The following is an 18,295-nucleotide window of genomic DNA, read 5'->3' on the forward strand; positions in this document are numbered from 1 at the left end:
GTTTTTATATGAGCGTTCCTGTTCATTTACTGACACAATTTTTTTTTTGGTAAATGCAACTAACAAAATCAATTTGAAATCAATGAACTTGGGATAAAGCAAAGACATCATATTTCCAGCTCTCAAATTTCACGAACAAAGCGCAAGCGACATGATTTTTGCGAGCATAGAAGTAGGAGAGAGAAATGTCAAATCCATGGGTACCAAAATAGCAGTTCGTATCGTTTCTATGAGAGGGCGCCACTAGAATTAAATCCATACCATTTTCAGTTAGTACCAACCTTCAAAAGATACGTGTATAAATTTGACAGCTGTCTGATTATTAGTTTGTGAGATATTGCATTTTGAGTGAAGCTACTTTTGTTATTGTGAAAAAAAATTGAAAAAAAGGAATTTCGTGTGTTGATGAAACACTACTTTTTGATGGAAAAAAGTGCCGCCGATAACCAAAAAATGGCTTGATGAGTGTTATCCAGACTCTGCACCGGGTGAAGCAACAATTCGTAAGTGGTTTGCAAAATTTCGTACTGGTCATATGAGCACCGAAGACGATGAACGCAGTGGGCGTCCAAAAGTGGCTGTTACCGATGACAAAGTGAAAAAAATCCACAAAATGATTTTCAATGACCGTAAAGTGAAGTTGATCGAGATAGCTGACACCCTAAAGATATCAAAGGAACGTGCTGGACATATTATTCACGAATACTTGGATATGAGAAAGCTTTGTGCAAAATGGGTGCCGCGTGAGCTCACAATCGATCAAAAACAACAACGAATTGATGATTCTGAGCAGTGTTTGGAGTTGTTATATCGAAATTAAACCGATTTTTTCGTCGATATATAACAATGGACGAAACATGGCTCCATCACTTCACTCCGGAGTCCAATCGACAGTCAGCTGAGTGGACTGCACGCGATGAACCGAACCCAAAGCGTGGAAAGACTCAACAATCGGCCGGTAAGGTTATGACGTCTGTATTTTGGGATTCGCATGGTATAATTTTCATCGACTACCTTGAAAAGGGAAAAACCATCAACAGTGACTATTATATAGCGTTATTAGAGCGTTTGAAGTACGAAATGTCAAAAAACAACGGCCATCAGTTTATTTAGTTAATTTTCCTGGTTAAAATTATGTTATTTTCATATAGATTTATCTAGCTATAGCGAAGCAAGCTGCATTTGCGTTTTTTAATAATGGCTGTTCACCTAAGATTATAACTAAAACCTGTTGTATCAGCGTCCTGTTTTGGTTCAGTGCAGAACTATCAAAATAAGTTTAGATTAAATTTAGTGCGTAACACTATAACAATAACAAAAAGTAAAATGAATACAGAACACAGAGAGCAGGTTTCTTTCTGTGCTTGAACTTTGAACCTACCAGACGTTTATTTTTGAAAGTAAAATTTCCGAATACTCCTTAAAGTTAACTCATTTATATGAGACACATTAACTGGCGACGAGGAAAATTGTGAACGCGTGTGACTTCGGTGTGCAAATTGGCAGAACAACTATCCAACAACAGTGGTGGTATTCATCGCAGATAGAGGATTTTTTTCAACGTCGGTGGCAGAAATCTGTACGGACTAAGAGTCAAGGAAGTAGCTAGATTGCAGGATTTTATTATCTACATCCGGACTATTTTCGGATTGGTTAAGATTTAGCGTTAAAACCGTAGGTACACCGTGTAGAAAAAACCGTAGAAAGTGAATCGGAAGCGTTTGAAAGTGATAAATATTCTACCAGTGGAAACCATTTTGTTTGGTAGCGTCGGTTTTATTTTAGGGTGCTGCAAGTGCCATATATGAATATTTTTTTTTATTAATATAGAAAATAAATGTCTGGCTTATTAGCTAGGGTGGTGTTCCTATTATTATATTTAATTTAAATTTTAATATTTTGCGGTTTTAAATTTTTTTTTATATGACATAATTAAGAGTGTTATTTTTATATTCCCTTTAGATACAAGAATTTCCTTGGAGGTGTCACGAGTGATAAATTACATAAATTCAATAAATAGCTAAATTGGCACTGGCTACGACCGTTGGAGTTTAAAGTTTTAGACGGAGATATTTAAGGAATCTTGTTTTCGTTTAAGGTGCCAGTATAGAATTTTAGGTGACGCTTAAGGTAAGCCATTTTGGTTTTATTTTCTCTTGTTACTGGTTTTAATTGTTTCTATTGTGACTGACCTTTTTACACGATGGCGCAGATGAGTGTATCCGCCATGATTGAGCCTTACCGTAAAGGATCATCCTTTTCGGATTGGTCTGAAAGATTGGGCTACTTTTTTGTTATGAACAATGTTCCTGATGAAGCTAAGAAAGCGCATTTTATAACCCTTAGTGGTCCTTCCGTATTTTCTGAGCTTAAATTACTATTTCCGAATACGGATTTAGCTCAAATATCTCTTGACACAATGATTAGCAAGCTGAAATCGCGTTTTGATAAAACAGAGTCGGATATTATACAGCGTTTTAAATTCAATAACAGGATACAAAATCCAGATGAATCCGTTGAAGATTTTGTGCTTTCGATCAAGCTTCAAGCGGAATTTTGTAATTTCGGGAATTTTAAAGAATCAGCAATACGGGAACGCATTGTTGCCGGATTGAGGGATAAAGTACTTCAGCAACGGTTGCTAAATGAAGAAAATTTAACGCTGGATTCAGCAGAAAAACTAATCGCGACCTGGGAGATGGCAGGGGCCAACGCGCGAACATTGGGTATTGCCTCTAATGAGGAACAAATCGCTTCTATGAGACAGAATGAACCAAATAAAGGCGGTTACGCTTATAAAAAGTTAGCAAAGATATATAACAGAGCTCAAGCTGAATTAAACCAGTCTCAAAGATTTGAGAATAGAGGCTCGGTGAAGGATCGATTGGGTTTTAAACCGTATAAACAGTCTAATGCAATGGCGAAGGAAGAGAGGACAATGCATAAAACAACATTCAAGCCAGCTGGTTGGAGAAACAATCAGGATACGTACCGTCCGGAAAGCAGGATTTGCGATTACTGTGGAATTCGAGGACATCTAAAGCGGAAGTGCTTTAAGCTAAAAAATTCAAGGAAGGAGGCAGTGAAGTTCGTGGACTCTGCAGAACCTGGGCCAAGTACATTGAGCGAGCTGTTCAGCCGTTTCAGACCACATGATTCGGAAAGTGAGGATGAAAAAAATTCAGGTGATTTTGAATGTATGCTTGTTTCCTCTATAAATCATATAAATAATCCTTGTTTAATTGACATTGAAATAGAGGGCAAATCCCTCAGAATGGAGATTGATTGTGGCTCTTCAGTGTCTGTTATGGGGAAATCTCAATATTTAGCTCACTTTAGTAAACCTTTGGTGAAAACTCTGAAACAATTGATTGTGGTGAATGGGGCGAGACTTAATGTCTTTGGCGAAGCAAATATTTCGGTCAAATGTAAAGGAAAATCAGCAAATTTAAAGCTGTTAGTACTGAATTCTGATAACAAGTTTATTCCTTTATTGGGACGCCCATGGTTAGACGAGTTTTTCTCTGACTGGAGGAATTATTTGGCTGGTGATCTATCAGTTAATAATATTTTGTTGGACGATAATCGTTGCGACATGGTTTTAAAAGATATTAAACGAAAGTTTTACAATGTATTTGAAAAAGATTTTTCCACTCCTATTGACGGTTTCGAAGCAGACTTGGTTTTGAATGACGATAAGCCAATTTTCAAAAAGGCATACGACGTTCCCTACAGGTTAAGGGAGAAAGTTTTAGATTATTTGACGAAACTAGAAAGTGAAAAAGTAATTACTCCTATTAAAACGAGCAAATGGGCTTCTCCGGTAGTAGTGGTTATTAAAAAAAACAATGAGATACGGCCTGTTATTGATTGCAAGGTATCGATTAACAAATGCATTATTCCAAATACTTACCCTCTACCGGTGGCACAGGATTTGTTTGCCGGGTTGGCAGGTTGCAAAGTATTTTGTGCTTTGGATTTGGAAGGGGCTTATACCCAGTTATCTCTGTCTGAACGTTCACGAAAATTTATGGTAATCAATACGATTAAAGGACTGTATGTTTACAATAGATTACCGCAGGGAGCTTCTTCCAGCGCATCTATTTTTCAACAAGTAATGGATCAAGTATTAAAGGGAATTGACAACGTATTCTGCTATTTGGACGATGTCTTGGTTGCAGGTGCTGATTTGGCAGACTGTATAAAAAAAATTTACTTGGTTTTAGAACGACTGGCTAAAGCAAACATTAAAGTTAATTTGAATAAATGTAAATTTTTTGTGACGCAATTGGGATATCTGGGACACATTATAAGTGAAAAGGGGTTATTGCCTTGCCCAGAAAAAGTTTTAACAATAAAGAATGCTAAAATACCGAAAAATGTAACAGAACTCAAATCATTTTTGGGGTTAATAAACTATTATAACAAATTTATTCCACATTTATCCTCAAAATTGCACTATCTGTACAATCTTTCGAGAGATAATGTTAAATTTGAGTGGAATGAGAATTGTAGCAAAGCTTTCGAAGGCAGTAAGAAATCTTTATTGGATACTAAATTTCTAGAGCTTTATGATCCAAAAAAGCCCTTGGTGATCGTGTCCGATGCTTCAGGCTACGGTCTAGGGGGAGTAATCGCTCACATAGTTGATGGTATAGAAAAACCTATATGTTTTACATCGTTTTCGTTAAATAACGCACAAAAATCTTATCCTATTCTTCATCTAGAAGCCTTAGCTCTAGTGTGTACCATTAAAAGATTTCATAAATATTTGTACGGAAAAAAGTTTATGGTATATACAGATCATAAACCTCTGGTTGGAATTTTTGGAAAGGAAGGGAAAAATACAATATTTGTTACAAGACTACAGCGATATATATTGGAGCTGTCCATTTATGAATTTGAAATTTGCTATAGACCTTCTAAGAAGATGGGTAACGCGGATTTTTGTTCGCGTTTTCCTCTAGAACAACAAGTTCCAAGAAATTTGGACGCTGAGTTGATTAAAAGTATTAATTTCAGTAAAAATTTTCCGATTGATAGTGCTAAAATTGCTTTTGAGACAAAGAATGATAAATTTCTGCAAAATATTATTGAATTCATGAGGGATGGTTGGCCAAAACGTATTGACAAACGCTTTGTTGATGTTTTTTCAAATCAACACGAATTAGAAATTGTTGACGAGTGTTTGTTATATAGAGACAGGGTAATAATACCGCAGAATGTACAAGGCGAAATATTGAAACTTTTACATGCCAACCATGCAGGTATGGTAAAGATGAAGCAGTTGGCTAGACGATCGGTTTATTGGTTCGGAATTAATTCTGATATAGAAAACTTTGTAACTCGTTGTAGCACTTGTAATAGTATGATGGTTGTCCCTAAGGTTAAAACTACATCTAAATGGATGCCAACTACGAGACCGTTCGGTAGAGTACACATCGATTTTTTCCATTTTTCACATCACACATTTTTGTTGATTGTGGACAGTTTTTCCAAATGGATAGAAGTTGAATGGATGAGTAAGGGTACTGATTGTAATAGAGTATTAAAGAAATTAGTAGCATTTTTTGCTCGGTTCGGATTGCCCGATGTCTTGGTATCCGACGGAGGTCCACCATTTAATTCATTTTCCTTCTCAAATTTCTTAGAGAGGCAAGGAATCAAGGTATTCAAAAGTCCACCATACAACCCAGCTAGTAATGGCCAGGCAGAGAGATTAGTTAGAACAACCAAAGAGGTGTTAAAAAAGTTCTTATTGGAACAGGACTTGAATGAGTTAGATTTGGAGGACCAGATAAACTTATTTTTAATTAATTATAGAAATTATTGTTCAAAATCAGATGGTCATTTTCCTTCTGAAAGAATTTTTTCATACACTCCAAAGACACTGCTTGATTTATTGAATCCCAAGAAACAATATAAAAAACAAATAATATTTCCAGATAGTAAAGACACAGGTGAAACTAATGATGATAAAAACAAACAGGCTGATGACGTTTGTTTTCCGAAGGTGTTGATTGACCCTTTGGATGGTCTGATTGAGGGGGAAGAAGTATGGTATGAAAACCATAACCCTCACAATCACGCCAAATGGTTAAAAGCCATGTGTACTAAAAAGTACTCTCAAAATATTTTCCAGATACATGTTGGAAGCGTGGAAATCATGGCTCATCGAGGCCAACTTCGAGTCGCTAACCCAAGGAACGCCAGTGTTCGGCCAAACGTGGTCATTTCTACGTTTGCTCAGGATTTGAAAACAAGGAAGAGTAGAGAAGAAAGTGATGAGGAGTTTCGTGGATTCACGATTGATGAGCAGCGGCGAGGAAGAAAGCGGAAGCACTATGAAGCAGGGAATAATTCTCAGATGCCGCCTATCAGGCGTTCGAAACGTATAAAGAAGAATTTGATTTTTGAAGACTTTGTATATTCAAAGTGATCGATTGGTTCCAAAGGGAACAAATTTCATATGGTTATTTTTGTTAAACATAATAGTAAGGCTAAAAAATAGCAAGAATTATATAAAAAAATATAAATTGATTATTGTCAATTCGATTGGTTATGTAAAAAGTTAAGAAGGAAGAGCTGTTGTATCAGCGTCCTGTTTTGGTTCAGTGCAGAACTATCAAAATAAGTTTAGATTAAATTTAGTGTGTAACACTATAACAATAACAAAAAGTAAAATGAATACAGAACACAGAGAGCAGGTTTCTTTCTGTGCTTGAACTTTGAACCTACCAGACGTTTATTTTTGAAAGTAAAATTTCCGAATACTCCTTAAAGTTAACTCATTTATATGAGACACATTAAAACCTTAAGCAATAAATAATAATACAATTTGTTATCGGTAATCTTTACCATAATTTCAATCGATATTATTCAGAATTTCGATTCACAAAAGCATCGTTTTATGATGCAGATATTGGTCATTTTGATTAAGTCTGGATAGAGCCAATAGTTTGAGCACTGTGAGAATTACTGTAGATTGAGTTTTTCTAGAAACTTATTATATAGAAAGGCGTGTGTTGGTTCATTATTGAAACAAATTTCATCATTCACAGGTCAATTAGAGCTTAGAGCGAAATCAATCTTCAGTTCAGTAACGCCATCGCACGGCATCACAGTGCTGATATTTTGGCGCGCACGGATTTAACATTTCTTTCAACTATTTGTTTGTACAATTCGATGCGGACTCGCTTGAGGGCGCCATACCGGCGAAAAAGATGTTGCCATTGATTTGTTCGGATAATGTGAGAGCTGGATCTTGTTAATATGATGTCTTTGGTAGCAGCTAATAATAAACTGCTTCTTTGACTCTGTTCTTTAGTTTATTCATCTGTTCTTGAGTCTGGTTGGAAATATGAGCGACCTGTTATTTTACTTCACAGCTTTCTACGATCAAGTCCTAGTCTAGTCATAGTTCTAAAGAGAGGGTACTGAATCTGTAAGCAAAACGAATATCATTTATTTATCTATCACTTTCTTTCCATATTCAAGTCTATCCGAACCAGACCAATCTGATCGATAGAAGTTAAAGCATGACTAATTGTGTTGAAATGTTTGTCGTTTCCTTTTTCCAGAATGATACCGAAAATTTATTTCCTCGATGAACGAACATCAAAGAATTTAATTCAGTCCGATTTTGCATTAAAAAATTCTAGGTGAAACTCATTTTTTGATTTTCAGGAGTGTGTAATTTCATTTTTATCAATGCTATTGCATTTATTCATACATTTATCCGTACACTGATAAAAATTTGCATGATCGATTCATATGTAAACAGTATTTCAATTTAATATTCTCTTTCATTTCAATACATAACCAAAGCGATTTGTTTTAACACTTTATGTGCAAATTCACTAAGATGCCAGATTAGATATTTTTTCATTTAGCTTTGATGTGTTTTTTCTTTGGATGTGATGCGTTTTACTATTGAATCGAACTACATGTTTCCAAAACTTCATTTTCTAGTGGAAATGAGTACAGCACAAATGTATGTGCAGAACACTCGATTCGGTCAACTGTGTTTCAATTGAAATCTATGTGGAAAACAAAGTGACATTCGTATGAAATTCATATAGAATCTAGAGGTAACGATATATCTTATCGTTTTGATGTGCATTTCAGATAAACGTAGCATGTGTAGTAACCAGTACTCAACCGCTCAAATGATGATGTGAGTGGCTCGTACAAAATACAACAAACGTACATTCTGACGGCAGGAAGTAGACTGAGTACACCGAGGTTGATGTTCATGTCTACGACATTTACACACTAACGTTAGAACACAGATTTTCTAAATTAGAAATACATTTCTAGTTTAGAAAATGTTAGGAAGAAACAATGAAACTTTTCCGTTTGAACTGTCATTTAAGATTTGATTGCCGTGACGAGATGAAAGTTTCTTAATCAACTCAAGCATGAAATCGTTTGTGCAATATGTGATGATCAACACTGGTACACCTCTAAAATATAACTTGAAACTAATTTGAATGATATACGTAAAAGTCATCGTATCACAAATATTTATTGTCGAACGCAGAGCTATAGGACCTGACTTGACATCTGTGCTGAAATGCTATGTCAACTTATGAAGTCAACATTTTCAAACTAGATAAGAATATGGATTTGAAATTCCAATTGTTGATTTAAAAAAATATTATTAAATTTCGCTACCAGTTAACTATGATATGAAGAATTAATGCTCATTGAATTTTTCGTACGGTAACCATCATAATCTGTTGTAATAACGTCTTTTAACATTATTTCATTGTACACATTTTATTTTCCTAGTGAATACAGATAAATACAGATTTTTATACACTATAATACAGATTTTCTATGAAAATATCTGGCATCTCTGATTCGGACATGTAAACTCAAAAGTTTGCGTTTGTGTGCTTCCTTTGAAATGTCAAACGACCGTATACTTCTTTCTTTCCGTCACTTTAATTTCGATAAAGTGGACACATTTTGTGAAGGTTTGTTAGTTTTTTATGATTACCATACATTTGAGACGAAAATTAACTCAGTACCTTCAAGCTTATCATTAAATTCTGTGCTTCAAAGCTGTAGTATGACTTTGATAGATTGCAATGAGAAATTGTTCAAAAAATCTGTTTGTTTATGTCTATGCTTCGACATTTCAAAACCATTTTTGTTTAGGTGAAGTAATTTTGGATCTCTCATGATGGCAATTATAAGCAAAACGTGTTCGGGAGAAATCACTGAAGACGGATAAACAAATTCATTTTTTTTCAGCTAACTAGTAAATATGGTTCAGCGATTGACACTGAGAAGGCGTTTGTCCTACAACACAAAGTCCAACAAGCGACGTGTGTGAGTATAATTTTTCTTCTGCTCCGCTATACGCACAATGTTTGCTACCATCAAAACGATCGAAATTTTGTACGACTTTTGATGCTACTATTTGTGCAACAGTAAGTTTATATCTATTTGCCTGTTGAACTCGTGAATAAATCGTCGAGTTTCAACACTTCCATTAGATATAACAATGCAAAGCAAACCCACCCGGAAAAATATCCGCACAATTTTGCTACCATTGGTTGACTATTCATCCAAGTCTATCAATGCTACAAATTGTGCAAAAGCAAAACAAGACGCTCAATTGCCTATTGTTTATTCCCAAAGCTGAATATACAATACTTCCATCGAGCGGTACATTATCTTGTTTTCTGATACAATCAAATAAGAACAAAATTGTAGCCTTACTTAATAACAATTTATATTTCTAGTGTACGCACTCCCGGAGGCCGGCTAGTCTACTTGTACGTCAAGAAACAGCGAACGGTGCCGAAATGCGGCCAGTGCAAGGAGAAACTAAGCGGTATCAAGCCCTCGAGGCCCAGCGAACGGCCACGTATGTGCCGCCGTCTGAAAACCGTCACGCGTACGTTCGGTGGTGTCCTGTGCCATCGTTGCCTGCGCGAACGCATCATTCGTGCATTCCTGATCGATGAACAGAAAGTCGTGAAGGTACTGAAGGCACAGCAGCTCGGTAAGCCCGTCAGCAAGCCACCGAAAATTCCAAAAGCTCAACCTGCGGCCGCTAGCAAAAGCAAGTAAACCGCTACCGTTGGTGTTTTAATGAAGGGCTGAGAAGAAGCTTTTGGCAAATATGGATGGTCTTGTACGTTATAAGAAACTCAAAAAATATACCGTTTGAAAATGATAAGTAGAGATTGGTTTTATAGCATCCGAAATTGATGTCCATGGTTCGGCTATTTGTGTTTGGTTGTTGAGCTGTTTTTTTTTCGCTCCCTTCTGCAAATTATTTCGAATGTCACTCGTAACACAAGTATTCCACAATTCATAGAATATGCTCACATTCCACAGAAAGGGCGGTAGAAATATAAACAAACAATTTTTTCTAAATTTTAGGAATTATTAGGATCAAATTGTGTCTGTTGATAGAATGTAAATAAATAAACATTTTTGTATTAAAATGAGACCTAATGAGAAAAAAATAAAATTTGAAAATCTTAATCTTATGTCAAATAATATCTCTATTGAATAACGCGGTTTAGTTATTCTGTAATATTTTGAATTGGAAACATTTATAAATGGTTATTCGTAACTTCTTCTTCTCCTTCTTTCTTTGTTTGATTGGAGAGGATACAATGACCATTCGTTTATAGTCACATGGACTTTACTATTTTTGACTACCGATGGTATTTCGCGGCGTCGCACCGCCGAGCCACTTCAGCACGGAAAAACTTTCTTTCCTTTTCATGAATTACTCGAATTTCTTACGCACTACCCGCGAATCAACGTGCTTACACGTTGAGAGCTCCACCGGAAGCCGGTTGTTCGTAAATAGAACTATAAACAATTCGGTAAAATACATTAAAAGTAAAACGGCACATATTTTGTAGTGCTAGGGCAGCAATATGCTAAAATTACTCAAACGAGAGGCATGTAAAAATTATTCAGACGAGTCAGCTTAACTTTATGTTCTATTTTTCAAGTGATATAGTTATATAAATGTAATAAAACAAAATGATTCGTAGATAGAGAAATTTTTGTTTTTTTTTTAATCCGTTATGTCATATACTACAGTAAATATGTACCAAGCAATAAATTTTTTTTAAATATTGGGAGTAATTACACAGAGAAAGCCGGGTATAAACGAAATAAAAAAAATTGTGCAATTTTGCACAAACATTTGAATTATTTTTGAGTACAAATTTGCCCATAAGGGGCTGCTGTGCTGCGCGAAGCGGGGATTTTTTTTTTCTTAGCGATCACTTTTCAATACGGCAGTTAAATTTCTCACACACATTGGGAATTTTACTGTCTATTCTCTGTGCTAATTAACCGAAGGTGCTTGGCAGTTGCGAATTTCTGTGTCTGAGTGGGATCACTGCTTTATTCAAAAATTGTGAAGTGTATCGATCTGTTAATTCAATAAATTCGTTTGGGAAGCAGGAAGTCATATGAAACCTGTTCCCGAATAATTCAAACAAAATTTGCCATAAAATAGGTTTGCCTCATTTTTCCAATTGACAAGCGATTCGCAGCAACTCGGTAGTTTTGCTTCATAGTAGATTAAATTTGTTTCGATTCTTCAATCCGGGTCACATAAAATTTGATCATCACATATAAGATGGGACAACTATAAGGACATAAAACAAATATTCCAAGCGTTATCCAGGGAAACATATTTTAAAGCAATTAGCTGTCATTCCAAACGAACAGCGGTCGTCACTCTTCTTCTTATGGTTCTGGTTGACCTTTCTTCCTTGTGAAATACTGGAAGGGGAGAGTTTCACCGGAACTGTGTCGTCATTCTTGTTTTAGGCACTCTACATTAAACCAATTAAGAAAATAGTCAATCGGTGGCCAAGCTAAATTTGTCTCATAGATTTCTCTAGATCAGACCCTGCCGGCTTGACCCATATTACTTTAGAAGTGAGTCGATTTGTATATTGTATTCGGCATTCCAGGCATCGGTTGAAAGGACAGGTTTATATGATAAAGGAGAAAAAACATAAGGATAATTTTTTTCATGGACCAGATATTTTGCTTCTAGTCGAAATGCTAAGTGGCACTAGCGGCTCAATTTGATCTGTTATGCATTAAAAAGTGGAGGGCGAATAGAATCCTTGAATTTTTTTCAAATTCACAGTCAATAGACAAAAGGATCTACTCACGAAGATGTCACGACAAACCTACATAAGCATACTGCCAAAACTGCTGAACGTGTTGATAAATAACTAAAATATTTGGCGCTATCACTGTTAAAATCATGACAGCCGCTTGAAAAAACTGAAACTGATTCAGGGTAGTTTCATCCGACGACCACTTTTCACGAAACTGTGTTGGGTTTGCATTTAGCAACGGGGTGCAGGCGAACCCGATATAAACGCTAAAAGACTCGTAGTTAGGGTGGAAACTGGGTTAGGTTTGGCGTCAAGCGAAAACGACATAAATAAAGAACGTTTTGGTCGTCTAATTGAGGCGGTTACTCCAGAAAATATCGGAAAACTCCACAAATTGGTTATATCAAAGACATCATATTATCAAAACGTTGTTGGTAAACGACTGGACATTGCGCAATTCAGGCCCCAATGTGGTTCTTAGCCTCTTGTCCAGTCCCTATCTCCCCGCGGTGCCGGCTGGGGTACGAGTAACCATAGGAAAGATCGGGTAACCAACCCCGGTGGGACCTTGGTCGTATGCTGACAGGGAAGGGGGGGCTTGCCCTCTCTTTACAGAGAGAAAGCCTACCCGAGCTTCTGTTTCCCATGTTAGGGCGGCTCGAAACAGCGTCTGTTCTCCATGTTAAGAGCGGCTGAGTACTGTCATTGTGTCAGTGTGGAACTCTAAACAGTGCTGACACGATGGCCCTCCAGCGAGACAGGAGGTTGGTGCAGGCCTAACAAGCCGCCTGGAAAAAGAAGTTACGAACAATCAAGAAAGAAATACGACTCGGAATAATCGGCAAAGACCAACGCGACGAACTAAGGACTACGATTGGAAGTTTGGCACATGGAACTGCAAATTGCTTGGCTTCCCAGGATACGACCGAATGCTGCATGATGAGCTTCAAATCCGCGGCTTCGATGTCGTAGCACTGCAGGAACTCTGTTGGACGGGACAGAAGATGTGGAAAAGTGGGCATCGAGCGGCTACCTTCTACCAGAGCTGTGGCACAACCAACGTTCTAGGAACGGGATTTGTAGTGTTGGGCAAGATGCGCCAGCGCGTGATTGGGTGGCAGCCAATCAGTGATAGAATGTGCGTAATGAAGATCAAGGGCCGTTTCTTCAATTACAGCATCATCAACGTACACTGCCCACATGAGACGAGACCCGATGACGAGAAGGAAGCATTCTACGCGCAGCTGGAACGAACCTACGACAGCTGTCCACGGCGGGATGTAAAACTCATCATCGGCGACATGAATGCTTAGGTAGGCCGGGAGGAAATGTATAGACCCGTGATCCGGCTGGAGAGCCTGCACGCGGTAACAATCCACAACGGTCATTGATGCGTAAACTTTGCAGCCTCCCGAGGAATGGTGGTTCGAAGCACCTTCTTCCCCCGCAAAGATATTCACAAAGCCACCTGAAGATCACCTGATCAACATACGGAACAATCAAATCGACCACGTTCTCATCGACGGGCGATTCTTCTCCGACAACATCAATGTCCGTACCTACCGCAGTGTCAACATTGATTCTGACCACTACCTTGTCGCGGTTTGTATGCGCTCGAAACTATCGACGGTGCACAACACTCGTCGCACAGGAACGCCGGGACTCGATCTCGAGTGGCAACGTAGCGTTCGAACTGCAGAGGAATACGCGCAACAACTGGAGCTTGTACTACTAACGGAAGAGCAGCTTGGCATGGCGACTTTTGAAGACGGCTGGAGGATCATAAGGTCCGCCGTGAGTAGCACTGCTGCATCCGTACTAGGTACGAGGTTATCGAATCGAGAAAATGACTGGTTTGACGGCGAATGTCAGCAGTTGTTCGTAGAGAAGAATGCAGCAAGGGTAAGGATGCTGCAACACCGCCCGAGAGCGAACGAGGAACGATACAGACAGGCGTGGAACAGACAGAAACCGGTTTTCCGAAGGAAAAAGCGCCTTCAGGAAGACCAGGTTCGCGAAAGCGATGGAACAGCTGTACCGCGCAAACGACACACGGAAGTTTTATGAGAAGGTGAACCGCTCACGTAGAGGCTACACGTCACAGGCCGAAATGTGCAGAGATACCAGTGGTAACCTTCTCACGAACGCACGTGAGGTGATCAACAGGTGGAAGCAGTACTATGACGAGCATCTGAATGGCGAAGCACAAGATACAGAGAACGGCAGAGAGGAATCAATCTGGGTGTACGCTCAGCCGACAACAGATTTCCAGCACCTGATTTGTCGGAGATAAGTGAAGAGGAGAGGCACTGGCTAGAGCGCTGCACAGGATGATTTCTAAGATTTGGGAGAAGGAGATTCTACCGCAGGAATGGATGGATGGAGTGGTAAGGTCCGTCTACAAAAAGGGCGATAAGCTAGATTGTTGCAATTACCGCGCAATCACATTGCTGAACGCCGCCTACAAGGTACTCTCCCAAATCATTTGCCGTCACCAATAGCTAAGGAATTCGTAGGGCCGTGCCAAGCAGGATTTACTGGAGCCCGCACCACTACGGATCACATATTCGCGATAAGACAAGTACTTCAGAAGTGTCGTGAATACAACGTACCCACGCATCACCTATTCATTGACTTCAAAGCGGCATACGACACAATCGATCGAGAACAGCTATGGCAGATCATGCACGAATATCTTGTTCAATATTGCCTTGGAAGGTGTGATTCGAAGAGCGAGGATCGACACGAGTGGCACGATCTTCCGAAAGCCCGTACAACTTTTAGGCTTCACTGACGATATTCGATATTGTGACACGTAACCTTGAGAAAATGACGGAAACCTACATCGGAATGAAAACTGAAACTAGGCGTATCAGACTGGCCATAAATGCGTCAAAAACAAAATACATGAGAGCAAGAGGCTCTACAGAAGATACACTATGCCTTCCACCACGAATATTGATAGACGGTGAGGATATCGAGGTGGTTGACGAATTCGTGTATTTGGGTTCTGGTGACCGCCGATAATGACACCAGCAGAAAAATTCATAGACGTATTTTGGCAGGGAATCGTGCGTACTTTGGACTTAGAAAAACCCTCCGATCGTGAAAAGTACGCCACCGAAAGAAATTGACCATCTACAAAACGCTCATTAGACCGGTTGTTCTCTGTGGCCACGAGACCTGGACTATGTTGGCAGAGGACCAACGCACCCTCAGTGTTTTCGAAAGAAAGGTATTGAGAACCATCTTTGGCGGAGTGCAGATGGAAGACGGAACGTGGAGACGGCGTATGAATCACGAATTGCAAGAGCTGCTAGGAGAACCACGCATCGTCTACACATACATACATTTCTTGCTTTGTAGAATTTATTAACTCAACGTGAAAACAACCGACAAAAATTTTTTTTAAACTAAAAAAATAAAGACAAAATTTTAGTTTCGACAAAACCCCTTCTCTTTATTTTGCTCTATTATTAGATGGTAGCTTGCGGTATCAGAATAAAATGCTCATTTCGAATTTACTTAAGTGGACTGTCGCGAACCATAACAGCTTCCAACCGGAACATGTTTTTTTTATTATTTCTCTGGCTTTACAAGCCGAGAGGGCTTGCAATAATAACAACCAAGCGCACATCTCGTTACGGAATCATTCCAAACTAATCCAAGCTCCGGTCCGGTAACGACAGTCCTATAATAAACGTGTATAAACTTAGTTCCACTAACAACTACTCAAATAAGAAATGCTCCACTCCCGGTACTGCTGCGATGTCCGACTTATTGGGGCAAATTGAGCAGCGTCGTTTGACCGGCTGGCAGATAAGCGACGCCTCGCGCTCTACTTAGTTGATAGGCAATATCTTCGGCGGCTTCGATTCGTCGTAGCTCAACCAAACCGTCGCCGCTATCAGCGAAGGATTTTGCCAGTAGGGCAGCAGCTTCGGCATCACCCTCTGCCGAAACAATAGCCGCCTGTTTCATCTGTTCGGCCTTTTCAACCATGAAACGAGCTTTCTCTGCTTCCTGTTGGGCAACCTGTTTCATTTCAACGGCCTGGGTGAATTCTTTACCGAAAGTCAGATGCGTAATTGAAATGTCGTCCAGGATAACACCGAACTGAGCCGCGCGCTCGGTCAGATCATCTGAAACCTTTTGGGAAACCATTTCTCGCTGCGTAATCAACTCGCCGGCATCGAACTGCGCTACGACCGCCTTCAGTACTTCGGTGGTGATCGAGGGCAGTACTCGCTCGTCATAATCCTGACCAAGGATGGTGTAAATTTTTGGCAACTGGTCAGGAACGGGTCGGAACAAGATACGTAGTGTGATGTTTACGTTCTGCAGATCTTTACTTCCAGTCACGACCGGTACATTCCGGGGTTGTGAACGAATGTCGAAAATAACTGGTCGTTGAACCCACGGAATAAAGAAATGAGTTCCCTCGCCGGACACTTGTTGTTTAATACCGGTAAACCGATCGAAGATTACCGCACGGTGACCACCATCAACTAAAAGTGTAAGGTTGACATTGATACAAGTGAATGAGATAAGAATAGTGCACCGTACGAGACGAGAAACAAACCATTATATAACGCAGAATTCACAACACCTCCAACAATCGCAACGCCCAAGCCAAGTTGACCGATTCGGTTCAGGAATTGTGTGGCCATTTAGATTGGTTTAATCTGGAAAATAATACGTACTTCAGATACATGTTTGATTCACTTGCATAAATTAACAACATATTTCATCAGCTTTAGATGTATGAATCTAACTAGGTTAGGTAATTCATTTATTTCAAACATGCGATGAATGTAGTTTACTGCGCTTCTAAATTTGGGGTTAAAATATTTGCACTTGTTTTACCTTCGAGAATTTTTACAAAAACTAAAACAAGGTATCGATATCTCGTTAAATACTGCCGGCTTTTTACTTTTTGCGTAACACCAAAACGTGAATCCTGGAACTTTGAAAATAATTTTGACGTATTTTGATTCAGAAGTCTTTGACAGCTACTTTTAATGATCACTTTCTCTTTTTCGTCTCTGCTGACATTCAGGGTTGCTGCTATTTCTCTTTTCGATAAATGTTTGCGTTTCAGATGGCTCAATATCAAACGCGGTAGGAACGCAGAATTCATGCATAACACTGAAAATGAACACATCGCAAGGAAAAACTATTTTTAACTTAATAATACTACAAATGTGTTTTAAACGAAAAAAAAATATCAAAATGCTTTGCTATCAGATGCATATGGGTGGTCTATAATAAAAATAAAACTGAAAAAAACGTATCCCTAGCAAGCCGATTTAGTTTTATTTATTCGAACAGTTCTATGCTATCAGATTTAAAACTATTTATTTAAAACTATTTTTTCTATATTAATATATATATATTATGCACCTTAATAGTATATTTGCTTCTGGTTTTAAGAAGAACATGTAACAGAATAAACAATTTTTTTTCTCGCTGTCAGCTTCAATACCACGGCAAACTGGATTATTTTGTCTGTAGGTAACATTTCCTCCTTTAGTTCAGTATCGAATGTAGTCTTCTAATTGTCTGGTAAGTCTGGAGAATCTGATAAATCTGACAGTAGGGTTAGCTTCATGTTGAACATTTATTGGCGTTGAAGTCGAATAAGGAGGTGTAGCTTTCTCTCGTGGTATCATTTAGAATGTTAGATGAATCAACTGGAAGAACTTGATTTAAACTGAAATTTCGACTGGTTCTTGAATACAGTTTGTTTGAGTAGGAACAGGCAATCCAAAATCGTTAGTTAATTCTTCCAAATGTAATTGAACTGGATTAGTTAATTGTTGTTCACCTTTGAATATAAGTCGTAATTGTTTTGCTTGAATATGAATGATTTTCCGACGACATGAGTTTTTATCCAAGAGACCACTGAAGTTCACTCTTCCAATAACTGCATTGATTTTTTCCTGGTTTCCAATTCCAATTGCTTGCATTCTTGTACACCTTAGCATATATGAGTGCACCAACTGTTAAGGATATTGATTGTTGAGAATATCGACCTAACGAGATTTCTGCCGGAGATTTTCCAAAGCCGGAGCCAAAAGAGGGAGATGTTGTTGTCCGGAATAGCTTGTGTAGACGTCAACCGCTCCAGCAACAGAAGTAACGTGTTCATTATTGCTTGATTAGAAAAATCC

The 18,295-nt window shown here is 38.6% G+C and overlaps 3 protein-coding genes across 3 annotated transcripts; 2 read left to right on the top strand and 1 right to left on the bottom strand.

Moving 5' to 3' along the window:
• The first annotated feature begins 2,332 nt into the window (after positions 1-2,332).
• On the top strand, positions 2,333-6,494 carry LOC131427482 (uncharacterized). Its single transcript, XM_058590708.1, has 2 exons — positions 2,333-3,185; positions 6,143-6,494. The coding sequence occupies exons 1-2, from the start codon at positions 2,420-2,422 to the stop codon at positions 6,196-6,198; spliced, it is 822 nt and encodes a 273-aa protein (XP_058446691.1). The 5' UTR covers positions 2,333-2,419; the 3' UTR covers positions 6,199-6,494.
• Positions 6,495-8,893: 2,399 nt separating this feature from the next.
• Positions 8,894-10,195, top strand: LOC131431051 (large ribosomal subunit protein eL34). The gene is made up of 3 exons (XM_058596505.1): positions 8,894-8,981; positions 9,262-9,339; positions 9,756-10,195. The coding sequence occupies exons 2-3, from the start codon at positions 9,275-9,277 to the stop codon at positions 10,084-10,086; spliced, it is 396 nt and encodes a 131-aa protein (XP_058452488.1). The 5' UTR covers positions 8,894-8,981; positions 9,262-9,274; the 3' UTR covers positions 10,087-10,195.
• Positions 10,196-15,555: 5,360 nt separating this feature from the next.
• On the bottom strand, positions 15,556-17,151 carry LOC131431052 (protein l(2)37Cc). The gene is made up of 3 exons (XM_058596506.1): positions 16,989-17,151; positions 16,705-16,807; positions 15,556-16,630 (listed from the first exon to the last, which is right to left on the bottom strand). The coding sequence occupies exons 2-3, from the start codon at positions 16,790-16,792 to the stop codon at positions 15,900-15,902; spliced, it is 819 nt and encodes a 272-aa protein (XP_058452489.1). The 5' UTR covers positions 16,793-16,807; positions 16,989-17,151; the 3' UTR covers positions 15,556-15,899.
• Positions 17,152-18,295: the final 1,144 nt, after the last annotated feature.

This window comes from Malaya genurostris, chromosome 2, assembly GCF_030247185.1.
Source record: "Malaya genurostris strain Urasoe2022 chromosome 2, Malgen_1.1, whole genome shotgun sequence".
Taxonomy (NCBI): domain Eukaryota; kingdom Metazoa; phylum Arthropoda; class Insecta; order Diptera; family Culicidae; genus Malaya; species Malaya genurostris.

Coding starts and splice junctions, on each gene's coding strand:
- LOC131427482 (XM_058590708.1), top strand. CDS start 2,420: ATGATTAGCAAGCTGAAATCGCGTTTTGATAAAACAGAGTCGGATATT. Junction 3,186..6,142: donor TGAGGATGAAAAAAATTCAG/GTGATTTTGAAT, acceptor AATATTTTCCAG/ATACATGTTGGAAGCGTGGA.
- LOC131431051 (XM_058596505.1), top strand. CDS start 9,275: ATGGTTCAGCGATTGACACTGAGAAGGCGTTTGTCCTACAACACAAAG. Junction 9,340..9,755: donor AAGTCCAACAAGCGACGTGT/GTGAGTATAATT, acceptor TTATATTTCTAG/TGTACGCACTCCCGGAGGCC.
- LOC131431052 (XM_058596506.1), bottom strand. CDS start 16,792: ATGGCCACACAATTCCTGAACCGAATCGGTCAACTTGGCTTGGGCGTT. Junction 16,631..16,704: donor GAATTCTGCGTTATATAATG/GTTTGTTTCTCG, acceptor TTACACTTTTAG/TTGATGGTGGTCACCGTGCG.